The sequence below is a fragment of the Megalobrama amblycephala genome, unplaced genomic scaffold (genome assembly GCF_018812025.1).
Source record: "Megalobrama amblycephala isolate DHTTF-2021 unplaced genomic scaffold, ASM1881202v1 scaffold253, whole genome shotgun sequence".
Taxonomy (NCBI): Eukaryota; Metazoa; Chordata; class Actinopteri; order Cypriniformes; family Xenocyprididae; genus Megalobrama; species Megalobrama amblycephala.
The window spans coordinates 1,155,326-1,173,120 of record NW_025953340.1 but is presented as its reverse complement, the minus strand read 5'-3'; the positions used below and the strand labels follow the sequence as shown (position 1 = coordinate 1,173,120).

Here is a 17,795-nt window from a genome sequence, read left to right as displayed (position 1 = left end):
TAGACACCATCACTTCTACTAGAGCTTCTACAGGGTACCTCTATACTTTGAAGTGGAACCTGTTTGTCAAGTGGTGTTCTTCTCACCAAGAGGACCCTGGATATTGATTGATCAGGATAAAGCTTTCCTTCCTGCAAAAGGGGTTGGAGCAAATGCTGTCTCCATCCACCCTCAAAGTGTATGTTGCTGCTATTGCTGCACATCACGATGCAGTTGAAGGTAAGTCTTTGGGAAAGCATGACCTGATTGTCAGATTCCTGAGGGGGGTGAGGAATTCCACCTTGTCCTCTCTCTATACCCTCTTGGGACTTGTCCCTGGTGATTACAGCTCTCTGGGGACCACCCGTTGAACCTCTGAAATCAGTTTATTTGAAAACTCTGTTCCTTAAGACAGTTCTCCTGGTTGCATTAGCCTCTATCAAGAGGGTGGCCTCTATCTTTCAGTTGATGAATTGTGCCTAGAATTTGGCACATTATCTTATCGCACGTTATCTTGAGTCCCCGGCCCGGACATGTGCCCAAGGTTCCTAACACTCCCTTTAGAGGTAGTGAACCTGCAAGCGCTGCCCTCGGAGGAAGCAGACCCAGCCCTGGCTTTGCTCTGTCCAGTCCACGCTTTGTGCCTGTATGTGAATAGAACAGGAAGCTTTAGCACCTCAGACCAGCTCTTCATCTGATATGGAAGCCAGCAGAAAAGAATGACTGTCTCCAAGCAGAGGATGACCCACTGGATAAGAGTGGATGTGCACTTATTGCTCCAATGAGTTCCCCGGCCGGCGAACCCTGTTGAGTTCCTGCGCCACCCTTTGCAAATTCAGACATTGCGGAGTCTCTGTCACCAGGCCAACCACTCATTACCTTGCCTGTGCTAGGTTGGGTGCGATATGTTGTGACCTCTGCAATGGTCCCATATGAGTATATCTCCACGGTAACCTCCCTATGGTCCGCTCTGCTGTCTTTGCCAAGTGTGTCTTCCCCTGTTGCCTGGAGTCATCCCAGGGACTTCCATATGTGCACTGCCTACCGCCAGGCCATGAGTGTATTCCCACGTAATACTTCCCCTTAGGTAGGTTGTGGTCTCCACAGCGTCCTCGGTGGGAATGCTTTCCAAGTGTTATTCAAGTCTTACTGATTGGGTCATGCGGAACAGCAGTAGATTCTCTTAGTGTAAGCCTGGTCGCATCTTCCACCCCAATGTGCAGGGCGCTGAATAGGGGTCAGTAACTCTGGCATTTTATTAGGGATCCCAATTCATCAGTTTACTTCTGACATACATCTCCATTCCCTCCATCAGGGAATGAGGGTTACATATGTAAATGAGATATTCCCTATGGGGGAAAAAATATTAAAAATTGTTGCCAGTAAAAATACTGAGTGGCTAGTAACTTTGGTAAACTGCAGTGGCTGATGAGCAAAAAGGTAATGTCAAGCCCCATTTTCAATCACACATTAATTGTAAACTCATTCTAGTTTGATTTATGTTATATTACCAAATTAACCTCAAAGATTGTACATCCTGCACTTGCAGCCAGTGTACAAGTGTGAGTAACTATTACTTATTTTATTAATATTTGTGCTAATGAGTGTTTTCTCAAACCCTCTTCCAGGTGATCAATGGTGTCTCCTTTGTATTCGGTCTCCTTGTGTTCATCATCTCCATCTGTCTGTCAGTATTTGCCTGTAAAGCCAACGCCTGCTGTGCTCCTCAGGTGAGTTATGCGTTCAGGTCCAGAAGCATACGGAAATGTAATATATGAAATGTATATGTCATCCCTACTCAGATATAGGGACATATATGTACATATAAGGCAATATATTACTAGCACATATAAACATCCTCATGATATATGAATATATACACTACCGTTCAAAAGTTTGGGGTCAGTAAGATTTTTTAATGTTTTAAAAGAAGTATCTTCTGCTCACTGTGACCGGTCTGCGCCTTCACTCTGCGTTGTGGTTTATTGAAGAGACCGGACAACAGGGATTCCTCAGACCACTTGTTTTTATTCTGAGATAATAAAAATAAAAACAAAATCAAAAGACAATCTGTGGCCCTTTTTTTTTAGCATCAACCTTCCTTCAGCTGCGTTTACTGCGAACTTGTGTTTATATTACAGTTTCAGATGAACTGCATATGATTTGATCAACAAACTTTACATTTAACACTAACATTTTTCCACACAACAAAACATTTTATATAAATTCAAGACAATAATATGAAGAGAAACGTAGATGGAAAACATACCTGAGATAATAAAAATAAAAACAAAATCAAAAGACAATCTGTGGCCCTTTTTTTTTTAGCATCAACCTGCCGGTCAAAACAGACAATTTCAGCCACAGATCTTGGTTAAACACTCAAAACAAATACATCATGTTCCAGAACCATTTTTAACACAAAAATAGATCGTTTTCCGTCATTTAATAGCTCATTTTAAACTTTATAGAACAGAGCTTAAGTTGAACTCACCTTCCTTCAGCTGCGTTTACTGCGAACTGATAGGAAAGCGACCGGAACTCAATTCTTAAAGGAGCCGTGTACCATTTTTTACAAATTACTACAAACACAGAAAAGAATGAACTTATAAGCATAGAAAATAACTCAAATAACAAAAATTAATATAAAAATACTGGGAGAGATTTTGTGTGAAATTAATAAATTGATATAACATCTGTTACATTCACCTCCCCTAATTTCACCAAAATTCTGCATGTACAGAAAGAGGATTTTTTCTAAAGAATCACAATGCAAAAATTCCAGTTACAGCAATGAAAGCTATCTGTCTTAACAGATACAGAGAAATTTGAGGGTGATCAGACCTCAAAACCTCTTAGTAAAGTATGTTGCCAAGTACATCATACCACACTTAATCTTTGCAACAAATCCTCACTCACATTTTGTGTATTACACTTAATGAAAAAAGATTTTCAAAAAGATAAAGGAAGAGAAAAAAAAAAAAATATATATATATATATATATATATATAATATATATATATATATATATATATATATAGAAAGTAATCTTCCTACACAATCTAAAAGATTAGAATAGGCTCAAAAGCGACTGAGACTTTTTCTGAAACCTGTCTGACAACTTAGCCATTTTAAATGGTTTTTGGGCCATGGTTTCAATCAAACGGTTTACTTTTTTTACTACTCTACCAGCTCGTGTTGTAACCGTGCCTTGCGCTTGGTCAGGAACTGACACTGACACATCATCACAGACAGGTAAGTCAGGGTCAGTGATACCTAAACTGGTAAAGTCAACTGTTGCCATTACTTTATCACAATCAGAAGTTCCTGCGCTCAGTGTTTTATCAGGGAGCAACTGGTTTTGACCTTCTGGAGCAGAATCAACACAGTAAGTGCTATCGCTCTCATCTTCTTCCTGTTCCATTTGTACATCAAATGATTTCAAACTCTTTGAGACATTGTCATTGAATACTAATGAATGTTTTCTGTTTTCAGGATCTTCGTCCTCCAAGGAATCAGTGGAGTTTGTTGATTGGCTCTCGCAGTCAGAATCGTTTGTGCAATCGGCAACTGAAGATCCACATGTTTCATCCTTAAGACAAGTCACTGGTAAGAAACTGATGTCTAAGAGCATATTTCGATGTACCACTTTAATGTGTCCTTTGTCATCTCTCACTTTGTATATGTGTGTCTGAGGGTCATTATCCACAATGGTGTAAACAGTAGGTTCCCATCTATCGGCCAACTTTCTCTTCCCTCTTTCTCCTTTATTGGCAATGAGCACTCTATCTCCATTGTTCAAATGTACTCCCTTGATCTTGCGGTTATAAATCTTTGTCTGTTTCCTCTGTTCCTGCACAGCATGTTTTTGAGCAATTTCAGCTGCTTCGTGAAGATGAGACATTAAAGTTGCAACATAGCTGCTGTAATCAACAATCACTGGATCCTTCGATACTTGCTTGAACATTACATCCACAGGTAATCGTGGGACACGTCCAAACATGAGTTGGAAAGGTGCATAACCCGTCGTCTCATGTACTGTGGAGTTGTACGCGAAGGTCAGAGTCTGAATTTGTTGCGGCCACTTATCCTTAGATCTCAAGGGCAAGGAGCGAAGCATATTTCCTAGGGTTCGGTTGAACCGCTCTGTGATGCCATTGCCCATAGGATGGTATGCAGTCGTGCGAGATTTGGAGACCCCAGAAAGTGTTAACAATTCAGCAATGAGCTCACTTTCGAAATTTGTTCCTTGATCTGTGTGGATCCGCTCAGGGAAACCATACACACAGAACACATGGTCCCATAACTTCCGAGCAACTTGCTTAGCCGTCTGGTTGATGCAAGGAAAGGCGTGTGCAAGTTTAGTGAAATGGTCCGTCAGAACCAACACATCCACTGAGTGCTGTTTGTTATCCTCTGCACTCCAAAAATCAAGACAAACCAACTCCATAGGTGCGGAGGTTTGAATGCTTTCCAGTGGAGCTCGAGCAGCTGGCTCAGGTGTTTTTGCCAGAATACACCTCTTGCAACACTTCACGTATTCTCTGATCTCACGCTCCATCTTGGGCCAGAAGAAGCGCTGTCTTGCCAAGTGAACTGTCCTAGCCTGTCCTTGGTGACCGGCAAGATCATGCAGACCATGTAGGGCTTTTCCTACCATGCTCTGAGGCAGAACATACTGATGTCTTCTCTGTCTGCTTATTGGGTCCTTAGTTACCCTGTACAGAATCCCATCACACACTTTTAAGTGATCCCATTGCTTGACAAGAGCCAACGCTTTGTAGTCGAGCTTTTCTCTCTCTCGTCTGGAAGGGCGTCTTTTACGAAGTACGAAAGGGAGTACCTTGGAAATGGTAATGTCGAGCTCTTGACTTCTCTCCAACTCGTCATGAGAGAACATAAGCAGAGGTTGTTCATTTTGGCTAGTGGCTGCAGCCTGCTGAACTAACTGCACTAACTGAACTGCTCGTGTCACTGCCGCCGTTTCCCAGTCATCTTGGACTTGGCAAAGTATCTTAATAGCTGCTGGATCACACGACTGCACGTGACAGCTTGATTGACATCCAATCTGATCACTTATCTTGTGGCACTCAACCTTCAGACGAAACACATCCTGTATGCCTTCTACTTCTACAGCATCAGCTTCGGTAAGTAAGCGGTTGTAACTCTCATTCATGAGCCTATGACTAATTGATCTTGCAAATGGATCTCTGCTTAAGGTGTCAGCCACAATGTTCTTAACTCCTGCAATATGTTTGATGTCAAAAGAATAAGGGGCCAATTTTGAAACCCACCTTTGTTCACAGGCATCGAGTTTTGGCTTAGTCATAATGTGCGTAAGTGGATTGTTGTCAGTCCAAACTGTGAAGCTGTGCCCCTTGAGCCAGTGGCTGAACTTTTCGCACACACTCCACTTCAAAGCCAAAAACTCGAGCCTGTGCGCAGGGTACTTCTTCTGTGACGTGGTCAGGGTTTTGCTGGCGAAGGCAATTGGCCGAGCTATTTCTTCCCCAACTGGAACTTGGGATAGCACAGCCCCTAACCCATCCAGAGATGCATCAATTGAAAGAATCAAAGGCCTAGAGAAATCAGGATGTACCAACACAGCACAGTTCAACAACTTCTCCTTGAGTGTATTGAAAGCAATATCGCATTCTTCTGTCCAATCACTTGGATTCAGCTTTCTGAATGTGCCAACAGGCTTCCTAACTCTTCCTTTACCTTTTCTCTTCTGACCTGCAGTTAGAGCAAAGAGAGGCTTGGCGATCGAAGAACAATTAGGAATAAAGTGTTGATAGTAGAAAATCATTCCTAAAAACGACTTGATTCTTCGCGCTGATGGAGTGAAGCCATCTTCCTCCATAAGTTGTAATTTGTTCATTTTGGATATAACATCCACCTTTCGTGAAGTCCACAGAGACACCATGGCCAGAAATTGATATGACCCAAGAACTTCACTGAATCACGCAAGAAATGACACTTTTTGGGACTCAGTTTGAGGTGATGTAACCGAAGCCGCTGAAAAACCATTTCAAGCCTGCTCAAAGCCTCTTGCTCCGTGGGTGCAAACACAAGCAAATCATCTAAATAGCAGAGCAAACTGCTGAAGTTCATATCCCCAAAAATGCTCAGCATCATCCGCATGAACGAAGCTGGACTGTTGCACAGGCCTTGAGGCATGCGGTTATACTCATGTAGTCCCATGGGAGTAATGAAAGCGGTGTATTTTTTGTCTTGTTCATGCATGGGCAAATTATAGAATCCAGAGGTTAAGTCCAGGGTGCTGAAGTAATTGTTACCTCCTAAAGCAGCAAGGCAGTCAGACTGATGAGGAAGTGGGTGAGCATCTTTGAGTGTTCTCGCATTAAGCCACCTGAAGTCCGTACAGATGCGGAGGCTTCCATCTTTTTTCCATACAAGCACCAAGGGCGATGCATATTCGCTGACCGATTTTCTAATTATCCCCTGCTCCTCCATTTCAGTTAACACCTGACGCAACTTCTGGTAATGAGCAGGAGGGATCCTCCGATATGGTAAATGGAAAGGCCTCTCATCTGTAAGTCGGATACGGTGTTCAAATGCCTTAGCTTCTCCACAGTCCAAGGGATGTTTGGAAAATACATCATTGTAACTCACTAATAACTGTACAAGTTTTTCTTTGGAAGCATCAGTGACTTTGCAGAGATCAATGTCAATTTCACTTAACCCAACATCTTGCAGTGTCAAATTTAAAGCGCAATTTGGAGTAGTTTGCATCTCTGAACTAACCTCCTTTATCTTTCCAGTGCCCTGAAAGACTGGGAAATCTTCTGCAAGCCAGACAAGGTGAAACATCTGCCAATTTCCGATTCTTCCTTAGCGTGACAGGTTGGTCAGACAAATTGGTTATTTTCATAGGTATCCACCTATCACCCCACATAGATGTTATCACACGGGCTACCATGATATTGCTTGGCATAGTCTTGGAGGAAGTTGGTTCAACGAGAATGGTGCTCCCAAGGGACAATGGAGTGTTGCTGGGCAGTCTTCCCCACACTAAGTGTTCTTGTCTCGCAGCAAGAGTGACAGCATGCTGGAGCTTCACTGTTCCAATTTTGCTAGGTATCTCATCATGTCGCCAACGTGTGAGATTTGACATCACATCCAAAAAGTGTTCACCGTCCGGCGATAACTGTGTAGCCCTTTGCGATATGAAGTCCCAATACTCATCTGTGTTCTTCATTTGATTCACAATGTGCTTGATCAAGTTGGTGCCGATAATTAAATCATCATGTTGTCCTGGAACAATGAGAAGTGGAACTCGACAGTTGATACTATACACTTTCATGGTAACTTCGTACAAACATTTTGGCTGTGCGGTCTTACCCCCAACACCGACAAGAATGATATTCTCAGGTAGCGATTTTTTGTCCAGGACGACATTTTCAGCCAACAACTTTTGTTCAGCTGTCTCACTGAGGGTACAAGACATGGAGCCAGTGTCAAGCATTCCTCTCATATGGAACTGGTCATTCACAACCACAGAAGTATAGAAAAGATCATCAAAAGCTTTTATTTTCTGCATATTTTGTGCGTATATCACACAAGTTCCATCAGATGCTGTATGGCATGCATTCTCGTTCTGCTGTTCCAGATCACTTATGAGGGCTTGATTCTCACCCACACATCCCCTCTCCAAATGTGGGTCTAATGGTTTAAAGGACCAGCTCCTTGTGGTGAGTAGTTCACCTCCAGACTGTCATGACTATTCCACTTTGGGCACTCTCTTTTCCTGTGTCCATGTTCGAAACAAAACAAGCATAAACCGTCTCTTCTACAATGTGCAACTGTAGAATGATCCATGCCTCTGCAAACTTTGCAAAACTTCCTGCTCACATTCCCATGTCTGAATGAATTCACAGGTACAGAAGGGCTTTGCATGTTTTGTTTCAGCACACGATCGAGCAAGCTGATAAGGGACTGAGTGCAGCTGTCACTTGTCTGAACTGATGGTGTAACTGGTGAACCACCTTGACCTGCTGACACTTTCGGCTCAATCCCAGATGTCCCATCATCCAAATTCGGCATTTGAGCATTAGCAGCCACAGTTTTCACAAAGGGAGGATGGTTTGACTGTGCCTTCATTTGTGCTCTTTTCTCAGCTTGATATTCATCAAGACGTTCTTGTATTTCGGCCGCCGTCCACCTATCAGCAGACTTGAACTTTAAGATAGCAGAAAGAGATTGGTCAGGGCAATGTTTAACAAACATTTGCGTCACCTCACGGGTAGGATCTTCAATACTTCTGCCCTGTCTCCTCAAACACTCGTCAGCGACATCAACAGCTTTATTAAGCCGAATCCAATATTCCATTGCATTCTCTCCTGCTACAGGTAAAGTACCATAAAAGTCTGCAAGCGGCATAGATGAATATGTTAATTCGCTGAAGTGCTGTTTGAGTATGTCTATGACAATCCTCGGGTTTGTTTTAGGGTTCAGTGATGGATTGCTGCGTAATGCTATCTTGATTACATCTTTAGCTCTCCCCATCAAGTTCGACATGATTTCGTCAGCTTGTTCAGCTAAAGGAATGCCTTTCTTCCTCAAATAAACATCCATGAGTTCTTCCCATTCGTGTACTGATAATTTGTCAGATTCATTCCGTCTGAAACATGGAGGTGCTTTAACATCAGGCTTCATCACTAACTTCATACCAGTCAAATTTAGAGAAGGTGACTCCATGAAAACTTGGCTCGTCCCTGCGCTCTGCGTTTGAATATCAGGACACTCATTTTTTTCACTGCCTTTTTTCAGCTGATCAGATATTGACTGCCCTATTTGTTGAGCAAGCTGTGTGATTAAACTACTTAAATCAGCATTACTGTAATCTCGACTGTCTGAAGCAGCACCTTCACACTTTTCTGATTCAGTAGTATGCACTCTAGCAGGGTTACGGGTAGAACAGAATTCAGGAGAACCAATATTAACTGTCCTTCTAAGTGGTGTCTGTTCAAGTTCAGCAAAGATACGACCCCTAGCAAGACCCAATTCAAACCCATCACTAGGGGAGTAACTTGTCTTATCACTATTTTGTGACATCTTGAATATTTACAAATCAAAGGTAAATTAAAACAGTTAATGACCACAGAAAAAAAAACACTGTTCACATGTGCACACAGCTAGAAGTAATGCACAACCAAATAATCAAACAAGAATGGTATAACAATTTCAAAACCTTTCTTCTTCCATTTTTTTTCTCTCTAAAAATATGAGCTTTCAGTCTTTTTCTGAATTATGTGCAGTCTAATGTCCAACCTTTATTTTTCTTCAGCACAGGTACAAGGCAGAATTCGGACGCTCCAGAAGGCAGCAAACCTCGGTGACCAAGCTGATGTTGATCAAAGAGGATCCACGATGACTTGCATCAGAGAAAAGTCACGGCACCATTGTGACCGGTCTGCGCCTTCACTCTGCGTTGTGGTTTATTGAAGAGACCGGACAACAGAGATTCCTCAGACCACTTGTTTTTATTCTGAGATAATAAAAATAAAAACAAAATCAAAAGACAATCTGTGGCCCTTTTTTTTTAGCATCAACCTTCCTTCAGCTGCGTTTACTGCGAACTTGTGTTTATATTACAGTTTCAGATGAACTGCATATGATTTGATCAACAAACTTTACATTTAACACTAACATTTTTCCACACAACAAAACATTTTATATAAATTCAAGACAATAATATGAAGAGAAACGTAGATGGAAAACATACCTGAGATAATAAAAATAAAAACAAAATCAAAAGACAATCTGTGGCCCTTTTTTTTAGCATCAACCTGCCGGTCAAAACAGACAATTTCAGCCACAGATCTTGGTTAAACACTCAAAACAAATACATCATGTTCCAGAACCATTTTTAACACAAAAATAGATCGTTTCCTGTCATTTAATAGCTCATTTTAAACTTTATAGACAGAGCTTAATTCGAGCCTGTGCGCAGGGTACTTCTTCTGTGACGTGGTCAGGGTTTTGCTGGCGAAGGCAATTGGCCGAGCTATTTCTTCCCCAACTGGAACTTGGGATAGCACAGCCCCTAACCCATCCAGAGATGCATCAATTGAAAGAATCAAAGGCCTAGAGAAATCAGGATGTACCAACACAGCACAGTTCAACAACTTCTCCTTGAGTGTATTGAAAGCAATATCGCATTCTTCTGTCCAATCACTTGGATTCAGCTTTCTGAATGTGCCAACAGGCTTCCTAACTCTTCCTTTACCTTTTCTCTTCTGACCTGCAGTTAGAGCAAAGAGAGGCTTGGCGATCGAAGAACAATTAGGAATAAAGTGTTGATAGTAGAAAATCATTCCTAAAAACGACTTGATTCTTCGCGCTGATGGAGTGAAGCCATCTTCCTCCATAAGTTGTAATTTGTTCATTTTGGATATAACATCCACCTTTCGTGAAGTCCACAGAGACACCATGGCCAGAAATGATATGACCCAAGAACTTCACTGAATCACGCAAGAAATGACACTTTTTGGGACTCAGTTTGAGGTGATGTAACCGAAGCCGCTGAAAAACCATTTCAAGCCTGCTCAAAGCCTCTTGCTCCGTGGGTGCAAACACAAGCAAATCATCTAAATAGCAGAGCAAACTGCTGAAGTTCATATCCCCAAAAATGCTCAGCATCATCCGCATGAACGAAGCTGGACTGTTGCACAGGCCTTGAGGCATGCGGTTATACTCATGTAGTCCCATGGGAGTAATGAAAGCGGTGTATTTTTTGTCTTGTTCATGCATGGGCAAATTATAGAATCCAGAGGTTAAGTCCAGGGTGCTGAAGTAATTGTTACCTCCTAAAGCAGCAAGGCAGTCAGACTGATGAGGAAGTGGGTGAGCATCTTTGAGTGTTCTCGCATTAAGCCACCTGAAGTCCGTACAGATGCGGAGGCTTCCATCTTTTTTCCATACAAGCACCAAGGGCGATGCATATTCGCTGACCGATTTTCTAATTATCCCCTGCTCCTCCATTTCAGTTAACACCTGACGCAACTTCTGGTAATGAGCAGGAGGGATCCTCCGATATGGTAAACGGAAAGGCCTCTCATCTGTAAGTCGGATACGGTGTTCAAATGCCTTAGCTTCTCCACAGTCCAAGGGATGTTTGGAAAATACATCATTGTAACTCACTAATAACTGTACAAGTTTTTCTTTGGAAGCATCAGTGACTTTGCAGAGATCAATGTCAATTTCACTTAACCCAACATCTTGCAGTGTCAAATTTAAAGCGCAATTTGGAGTAGTTTGCATCTCTGAACTAACCTCCTTTATCTTTCCAGTGCCCTGAAAGACTGGGAAATCTTCTGCAGCCAGACAAGGTGAAACATCTGCCAATTTCCGATTCTTCCTTAGCGTGACAGGTTGGTCAGACAAATTGGTTATTTTCATAGGTATCCACCTATCACCCCACATAGATGTTATCACACGGGCTACCATGATATTGCTTGGCATAGTCTTGGAGGAAGTTGGTTCAACGAGAATGGTGCTCCCAAGGGACAATGGAGTGTTGCTGGGCAGTCTTCCCCACACTAAGTGTTCTTGTCTCGCAGCAAGAGTGACAGCATGCTGGAGCTTCACTGTTCCAATTTTGCTAGGTATCTCATCATGTCGCCAACGTGTGAGATTTGACATCACATCCAAAAAGTGTTCACCGTCCGGCGATAACTGTGTAGCCCTTTGCGATATGAAGTCCCAATACTCATCTGTGTTCTTCATTTGATTCACAATGTGCTTGATCAAGTTGGTGCCGATAATTAAATCATCATGTTGTCCTGGAACAATGAGAAGTGGAACTCGACAGTTGATACTATACACTTTCATGGTAACTTCGTACAAACATTTTGGCTGTGCGGTCTTACCCCCAACACCGACAAGAATGATATTCTCAGGTAGCGATTTTTTGTCCAGGACGACATTTTCAGCCAACAACTTTTGTTCAGCTGTCTCACTGAGGGTACAAGACATGGAGCCAGTGTCAAGCATTCCTCTCATATGGAACTGGTCATTCACAACCACAGAAGTATAGAAAAGATCATCAAAAGCTTTTATTTTCTGCATATTTTGTGCGTATATCACACAAGTTCCATCAGATGCTGTATGGCATGCATTCTCGTACTGCTGTTCCAGATCACTTATAAGGGCTTGATTCTCACCCACACATCCCCTCTCCAAATGTGGGTCTAATGGTTTAAAGGACCAGCTCCTTGTGGTGAGTAGTTCACCTCCAGACTGTCATGACTATTCCACTTTGGGCACTCTCTTTTCCTGTGTCCATGTTCGAAACAAAACAAGCATAAACCGTCTCTTCTACAATGTGCAACTGTAGAATGATCCATGCCTCTGCAAACTTTGCAAAACTTCCTGCTCACATTCCCATGTCTGAATGAATTCACAGGTACAGAAGGGCTTTGCATGTTTTGTTTCAGCACACGATCGAGCAAGCTGATAAGGGACTGAGTGCAGCTGTCACTTGTCTGAACTGATGGTGTAACTGGTGAACCACCTTGACCTGCTGACACTTTCGGCTCAATCCCAGATGTCCCATCATCCAAATTCGGCATTTGAGCATTAGCAGCCACAGTTTTCACAAAGGGAGGATGGTTTGACTGTGCCTTCATTTGTGCTCTTTTCTCAGCTTGATATTCATCAAGACGTTCTTGTATTTCGGCCGCCGTCCACCTATCAGCAGACTTGAACTTTAAGATAGCAGAAAGAGATTGGTCAGGGCAATGTTTAAAAAACATTTGCGTCACCTCACGGGTAGGATCTTCAATACTTCTGCCCTGTCTCCTTAAACACTCGTCAGCGACATCAACAGCTTTATTAAGCCGAATCCAATATTCCATTGCATTCTCTCCTGCTACAGGTAAAGTACCATAAAAGTCTGCAAGCGGCATAGATGAATATGTTAATTCGCTGAAGTGCTGTTTGAGTATGTCTATGACAATCCTCAGGTTTGTTTTAGGGTTCAGTGATGGATTGCTGCGTAATGCTATCTTGATTACATCTTTAGCTCTCCCCATCAAGTTCGACATGATTTCGTCAGCTTGTTCAGCTAAAGGAACGCCTTTCTTCCTCAAATAAACATCCATGAGTTCTTCCCATTCGTGTACTGATAATTTGTCAGATTCATTCCCTCTGAAACATGGAGGTGCTTTAACATCAGGCTTCATCACTAACTTCATACCAGTCAAATTTAGAGAAGGTGACTCCATGAAAACTTGGCTCGTCCCTGCGCTCTGCGTTTGAATATCAGGACACTCATTTTTTTCACTGCCTTTTTTCAGCTGATCAGATATTGACTGCCCTATTTGTTGAGCAAGCTGTGTGATTAAACTACTTAAATCAGCATTACTGTAATCTCGACTGTCTGAAGCAGCACCTTCACACTTTTCTGATTCAGTAGTATGCACTCTAGCAGGGTTACGGGTAGAACAGAATTCAGGAGAACCAATATTAACTGTCCTTCTAAGTGGTGTCTGTTCAAGTTCAGCAAAGATACGACCCCTAGCAAGACCCAATTCAAACCCATCACTAGGGGAGTAACTTGTCTTATCACTATTTTGTGACATCTTGAATATTTACAAATCAAAGGTAAATTAAAACAGTTAATGACCACAGAAAAAAAACACTGTTCACATGTGCACACAGCTAGAAGTAATGCACAACCAAATAATCAAACAAGAATGGTATAACAATTTCAAAACCTTTCTTCTTCCATTTTTTTTCTCTCTAAAAATATGAGCTTTCAGTCTTTTTCTGAATTATGTGCAGTCTAATGTCCAACCTTTATTTTTCTTCAGCACAGGTACAAGGCAGAATTCGGACGCTCCAGAAGGCAGCAAACCTCGGTGACCAAGCTGATGTTGATCAAAGAGGATCCACGATGACTTGCATCAGAGAAAAGTCACGGCACCATTGTGACCGGTCTGCGCCTTCACTCTGCGTTGTGGTTTATTGAAGAGACCGGACAACAGAGATTCCTCAGACCACTTGTTTTTATTCTGAGATAATAAAAATAAAAACAAAATCAAAAGACAATCTGTGGCCCTTTTTTTTTAGCATCAACCTGCCGGTCAAAACAGACAATTTCAGCCACAGATCTTGGTTAAACACTCAAAACAAATACATCATGTTCCAGAACCATTTTTAACACAAAAATAGATCGTTTCCCGTCATTTAATAGCTCATTTTAAACTTTATAGAAAGAGCTTAAGTTGAACTCACCTTCCTTCAGCTGCGTTTACTGCGAACTGATAGGAAAGCGACCGGAACTCAATTCTTAAAGGAGCCGTGTACCATTTTTTACAAATTACTACAAACACAGAAAAGAATGAACTTATAAGCATAGAAAATAACTCAAATAACAAAAATTAATATAAAAATACTGGGAGAGATTTTGTGTGAAATTAATAAATTGATATAACATCTGTTACATCACCAAGCCTGCATTTATTTGATTAAAAATGCATACAAAAACAGTAATATTGTGAAATATTATTCCAATTTAAAACAGCTGTTTTCTATGTCAATATACAGTAAAATATAATTTATTCCTGTGATCAAAGCTGAATTTTCAGCATCATTACTCCAGTCTTCAGTGTCACATGATCCTTCAGAAATCAATTTCTTACTGACCCCAGACTTTTGAACAGTAGTGTAGGTTTATACCATGTATGAAATACCCATATTAGAATTTTTATATTAACATATAATACAAATATTTATATGTTAACTTTTTATATAGTACTGTATGTTAACATATACAGGATGTGATTGATATATGTCTAATTTATATATGCAAGTCTATTTTAAACATGGTATGTTAAAGATAGTATGTTAAAAGCACATTTTAGTTCATATTCATGGTGTTTATATAGCACAGTGGAGTACACTTAGATGCCTGTAGATTATTTTCAGAAGTATTTTTAGTATATTAAGTACAAAAGTAGAGCACATTAAATACATTATGGAAGAGTACTTTTTTCACCTGGATATTAAGATATCTTTAATATTTCTTGAATTTCAGATGCAAACTTAGAACACAAATACACAAGATCTTTTTTCCAATTTTGAACAGTCACTGTTGGCATATAATGAAACAAAGATTGCTGAATTCAATAGATTTTACTTCTAGACCTACCAAACTCTGTGTAAATATAAAATAATGATGCTGCCATCTTTCTAATGTAAATTTTTACCCCCCTGTAATTTGGCTCCAAATCTCAGGTAAAATTATATATATATATATATATATATACACACGAACAGTTTGGTTACAAAACGCAATAAATGCCAAAATCGGTATTGTATCTGGTCGGTATAGAAAAGTAATTTATTCATTATTATTTATTAATTTATCCGAACCTGTGGTGGTTTCTGTGGTGGGGAAGAAACGTAAGTCATCCAAAAGTAATCATTTACGTGAGGAGATTAACCCTCTGGAGTCTAATCCCGCATCGGCGCGTTATGCAGGAATTTTTTCACATTGCAGCAAAACAGACTTAAAATACTCCATCATTTTTACCAGCCATCAAGTGTTAGACAGTATTCTAGGTTATTACGTGAAGAAGTTTTTGGTCCAAAAATTAGAATCTCTGTTTTTTCTGAATTTAGTAGTAGAAAATTACTGGTCATCCAGTTTTTTATATCAGCTATACATTCTGTTAATTTTGTGAATTGGTAAGTTTCGTCAGGGCGCGAAATATAAGCTGAAATAGCGTAACAAGAAAACTAAGCTGCTTCCTAAGTATCATCAGCGTAACAACGGTCCTGAAGCCTTGCGGTAACATATTTAACTTGTGATTGATATGACATCTCATGTTTACTACTACAAACTTCCAGATAAGTATGATTTAATGCCAATATCTCCCAAGGGTATTGTGATCGATATGTCAAATGCAGCACTAAGTCCAGTAACACTAAAAAGATACAACCACGACGATGTAAGAGCAAATCATTAGTAACTCTAATGAGAGCAGTCTCAGTACTATGGTACGGTCTAAATCCTGCTGGAAATCCTCACAGATATTATTTCTCTAAAAAGGAACATATTGCGATGAAACTGCCTTTTCTAGTATTTTTGACAGAAAAGTAAGATTTGAGATCGGCCTGTAATTGATATTCTCTTGACAAGTTGTGTTTTTTAATAAGAGGTTTAATAACAGCCAGCTTAAAGGTTTTTGGTCATCTAGTGATAAAGATGAATTAACAATTTAAGAACAGAACTATACCTCTGGAAGCATCTCTTTCAAACTTAGTGTATAGGGTCTAACAACATGTGGTTGATTTTGATGATTTAACATGAACTTTCTCCTAAAGCAGTAAATGAAATTAATTTTTCCTCAGGGACACTACAATGCACTGTCTGACACAATTCTGTAGTAGACGGTTCCATGGTTATAATTTTTTTCTCTAATATTGTCAATTTTGCAAGTAAAGAAGTTCATAAGTCATTACTGCTGTGCTCTTTGTGTATGTGTCAATATATGGAATTGTTCCAATTTCTAATAGGTTTCATATATTCATATTCAGATTGCATATATGCATATACGTTTTTACTTTATACGAGCATATATTGCATATATTGATATTTCATATATGTACATACATTACATTTCCATAAGGTAAGTGGCCGCTATGTTTGCTAGGCAGTTGCTAGGGTGTTCTGGGTGGTTGCTAGGACATTGTTTGAAATACAGTGCTGTCTATAAACCTGTAATACTGGAACTGTCTGCCAATGTTATTGAATTTATATCACAGTAAGAAGGTATAAAACACTACATGTGGATTTCTCCAAAGGTGCTGAATGTTCACCAAGTTGTAATTCCACAGTCCTACCAGTCACATGATCTTAACCAGTCACATGATCTTAACAAATCAGATGATCTTAACCAGTCAGAGGTAAGAGAAGCTTGTAGACCCAGACTAATTGGTAAAATGGTTAAAACACACACACACACACACAAAATGGTCCATTATTTGGATTAGTGTTGGATATATATATATATATATATATATATATATATATATATATATATATATATATATATATATGATGAGTATATGAGTATTGATTAGTATTATCAATATATAAACATTGAAGCTGATGGCAAACCTGTTTTTCTTGCAGGGTCCTCTGATCATCGACCTTTTCATGAATCACCGTGCTGCAGAAAATCCCCCACAATACAGTGAATGTTCTGCTCCTAAATATGAATCTTAAAAAGTGGACAGAGCTGTGGTCCTGCCGTGGTTTTACTCTTTCCTGACACCGGGTTCTTCCAGTGATTTACTGTCCTTTTATCTGCTTTCTTTCACTAAAAAGAGGACATGGATGTAATCACTGGACATATAGTAAATTCACTTGTGTGTAAACAATTACTATTCAAAACCAGATACTTTTTAACAATGCTGCCTAATCATCAGTAAAACTCGCTCTTTTTTCTTTTTAAAAATAATAGTAAATAAACTCTTTAAATACCTTAAAGGTACATTTTTGCAGTAAAATATCCAAAAACCACTAGGCTTTATATTTTGTCCAGCTGATTACAAACAATATCTCTAATGTTTTCAACTCTTGTAAATCTGAGAAAATTCACTAAGTGAACGGGGCAGAGTCGCCTGTCAATGACGTCAGTTACCTTTGTTACCGCCTTTACTGATGAAACCACATGACAAATCGTGGACAAATGCGGGAGTGTCAGCGTCCAGCAAACCATAGCTTGTCAAGCAGTTCCTTATTTACTTCTTCACGTTTTATTGTGTGTTACTTATTTATG

The 17,795-nt window shown here is 40.2% G+C and overlaps 1 protein-coding gene across 5 annotated transcripts in view; it reads left to right on the top strand.

Moving 5' to 3' along the window:
• Positions 1-17,279, top strand: part of LOC125261066 (membrane-spanning 4-domains subfamily A member 15-like) — a 101,874-nt gene extending 84,595 nt beyond the window's left edge. For all 5 annotated transcript variants that reach the window (XM_048179621.1, XM_048179622.1, XM_048179620.1 and 2 more), the window contains 2 exons: positions 16,816-16,917; positions 17,147-17,279. In XM_048179621.1, coding sequence (XP_048035578.1) covers positions 16,816-16,917; positions 17,147-17,239 — 195 coding nt within the window. In that variant the 3' untranslated portion in view covers positions 17,240-17,279. The remainder of the gene's footprint in view (positions 1-16,815; positions 16,918-17,146) is intronic.
• The last annotated feature ends 516 nt before the right edge of the window (positions 17,280-17,795 follow it).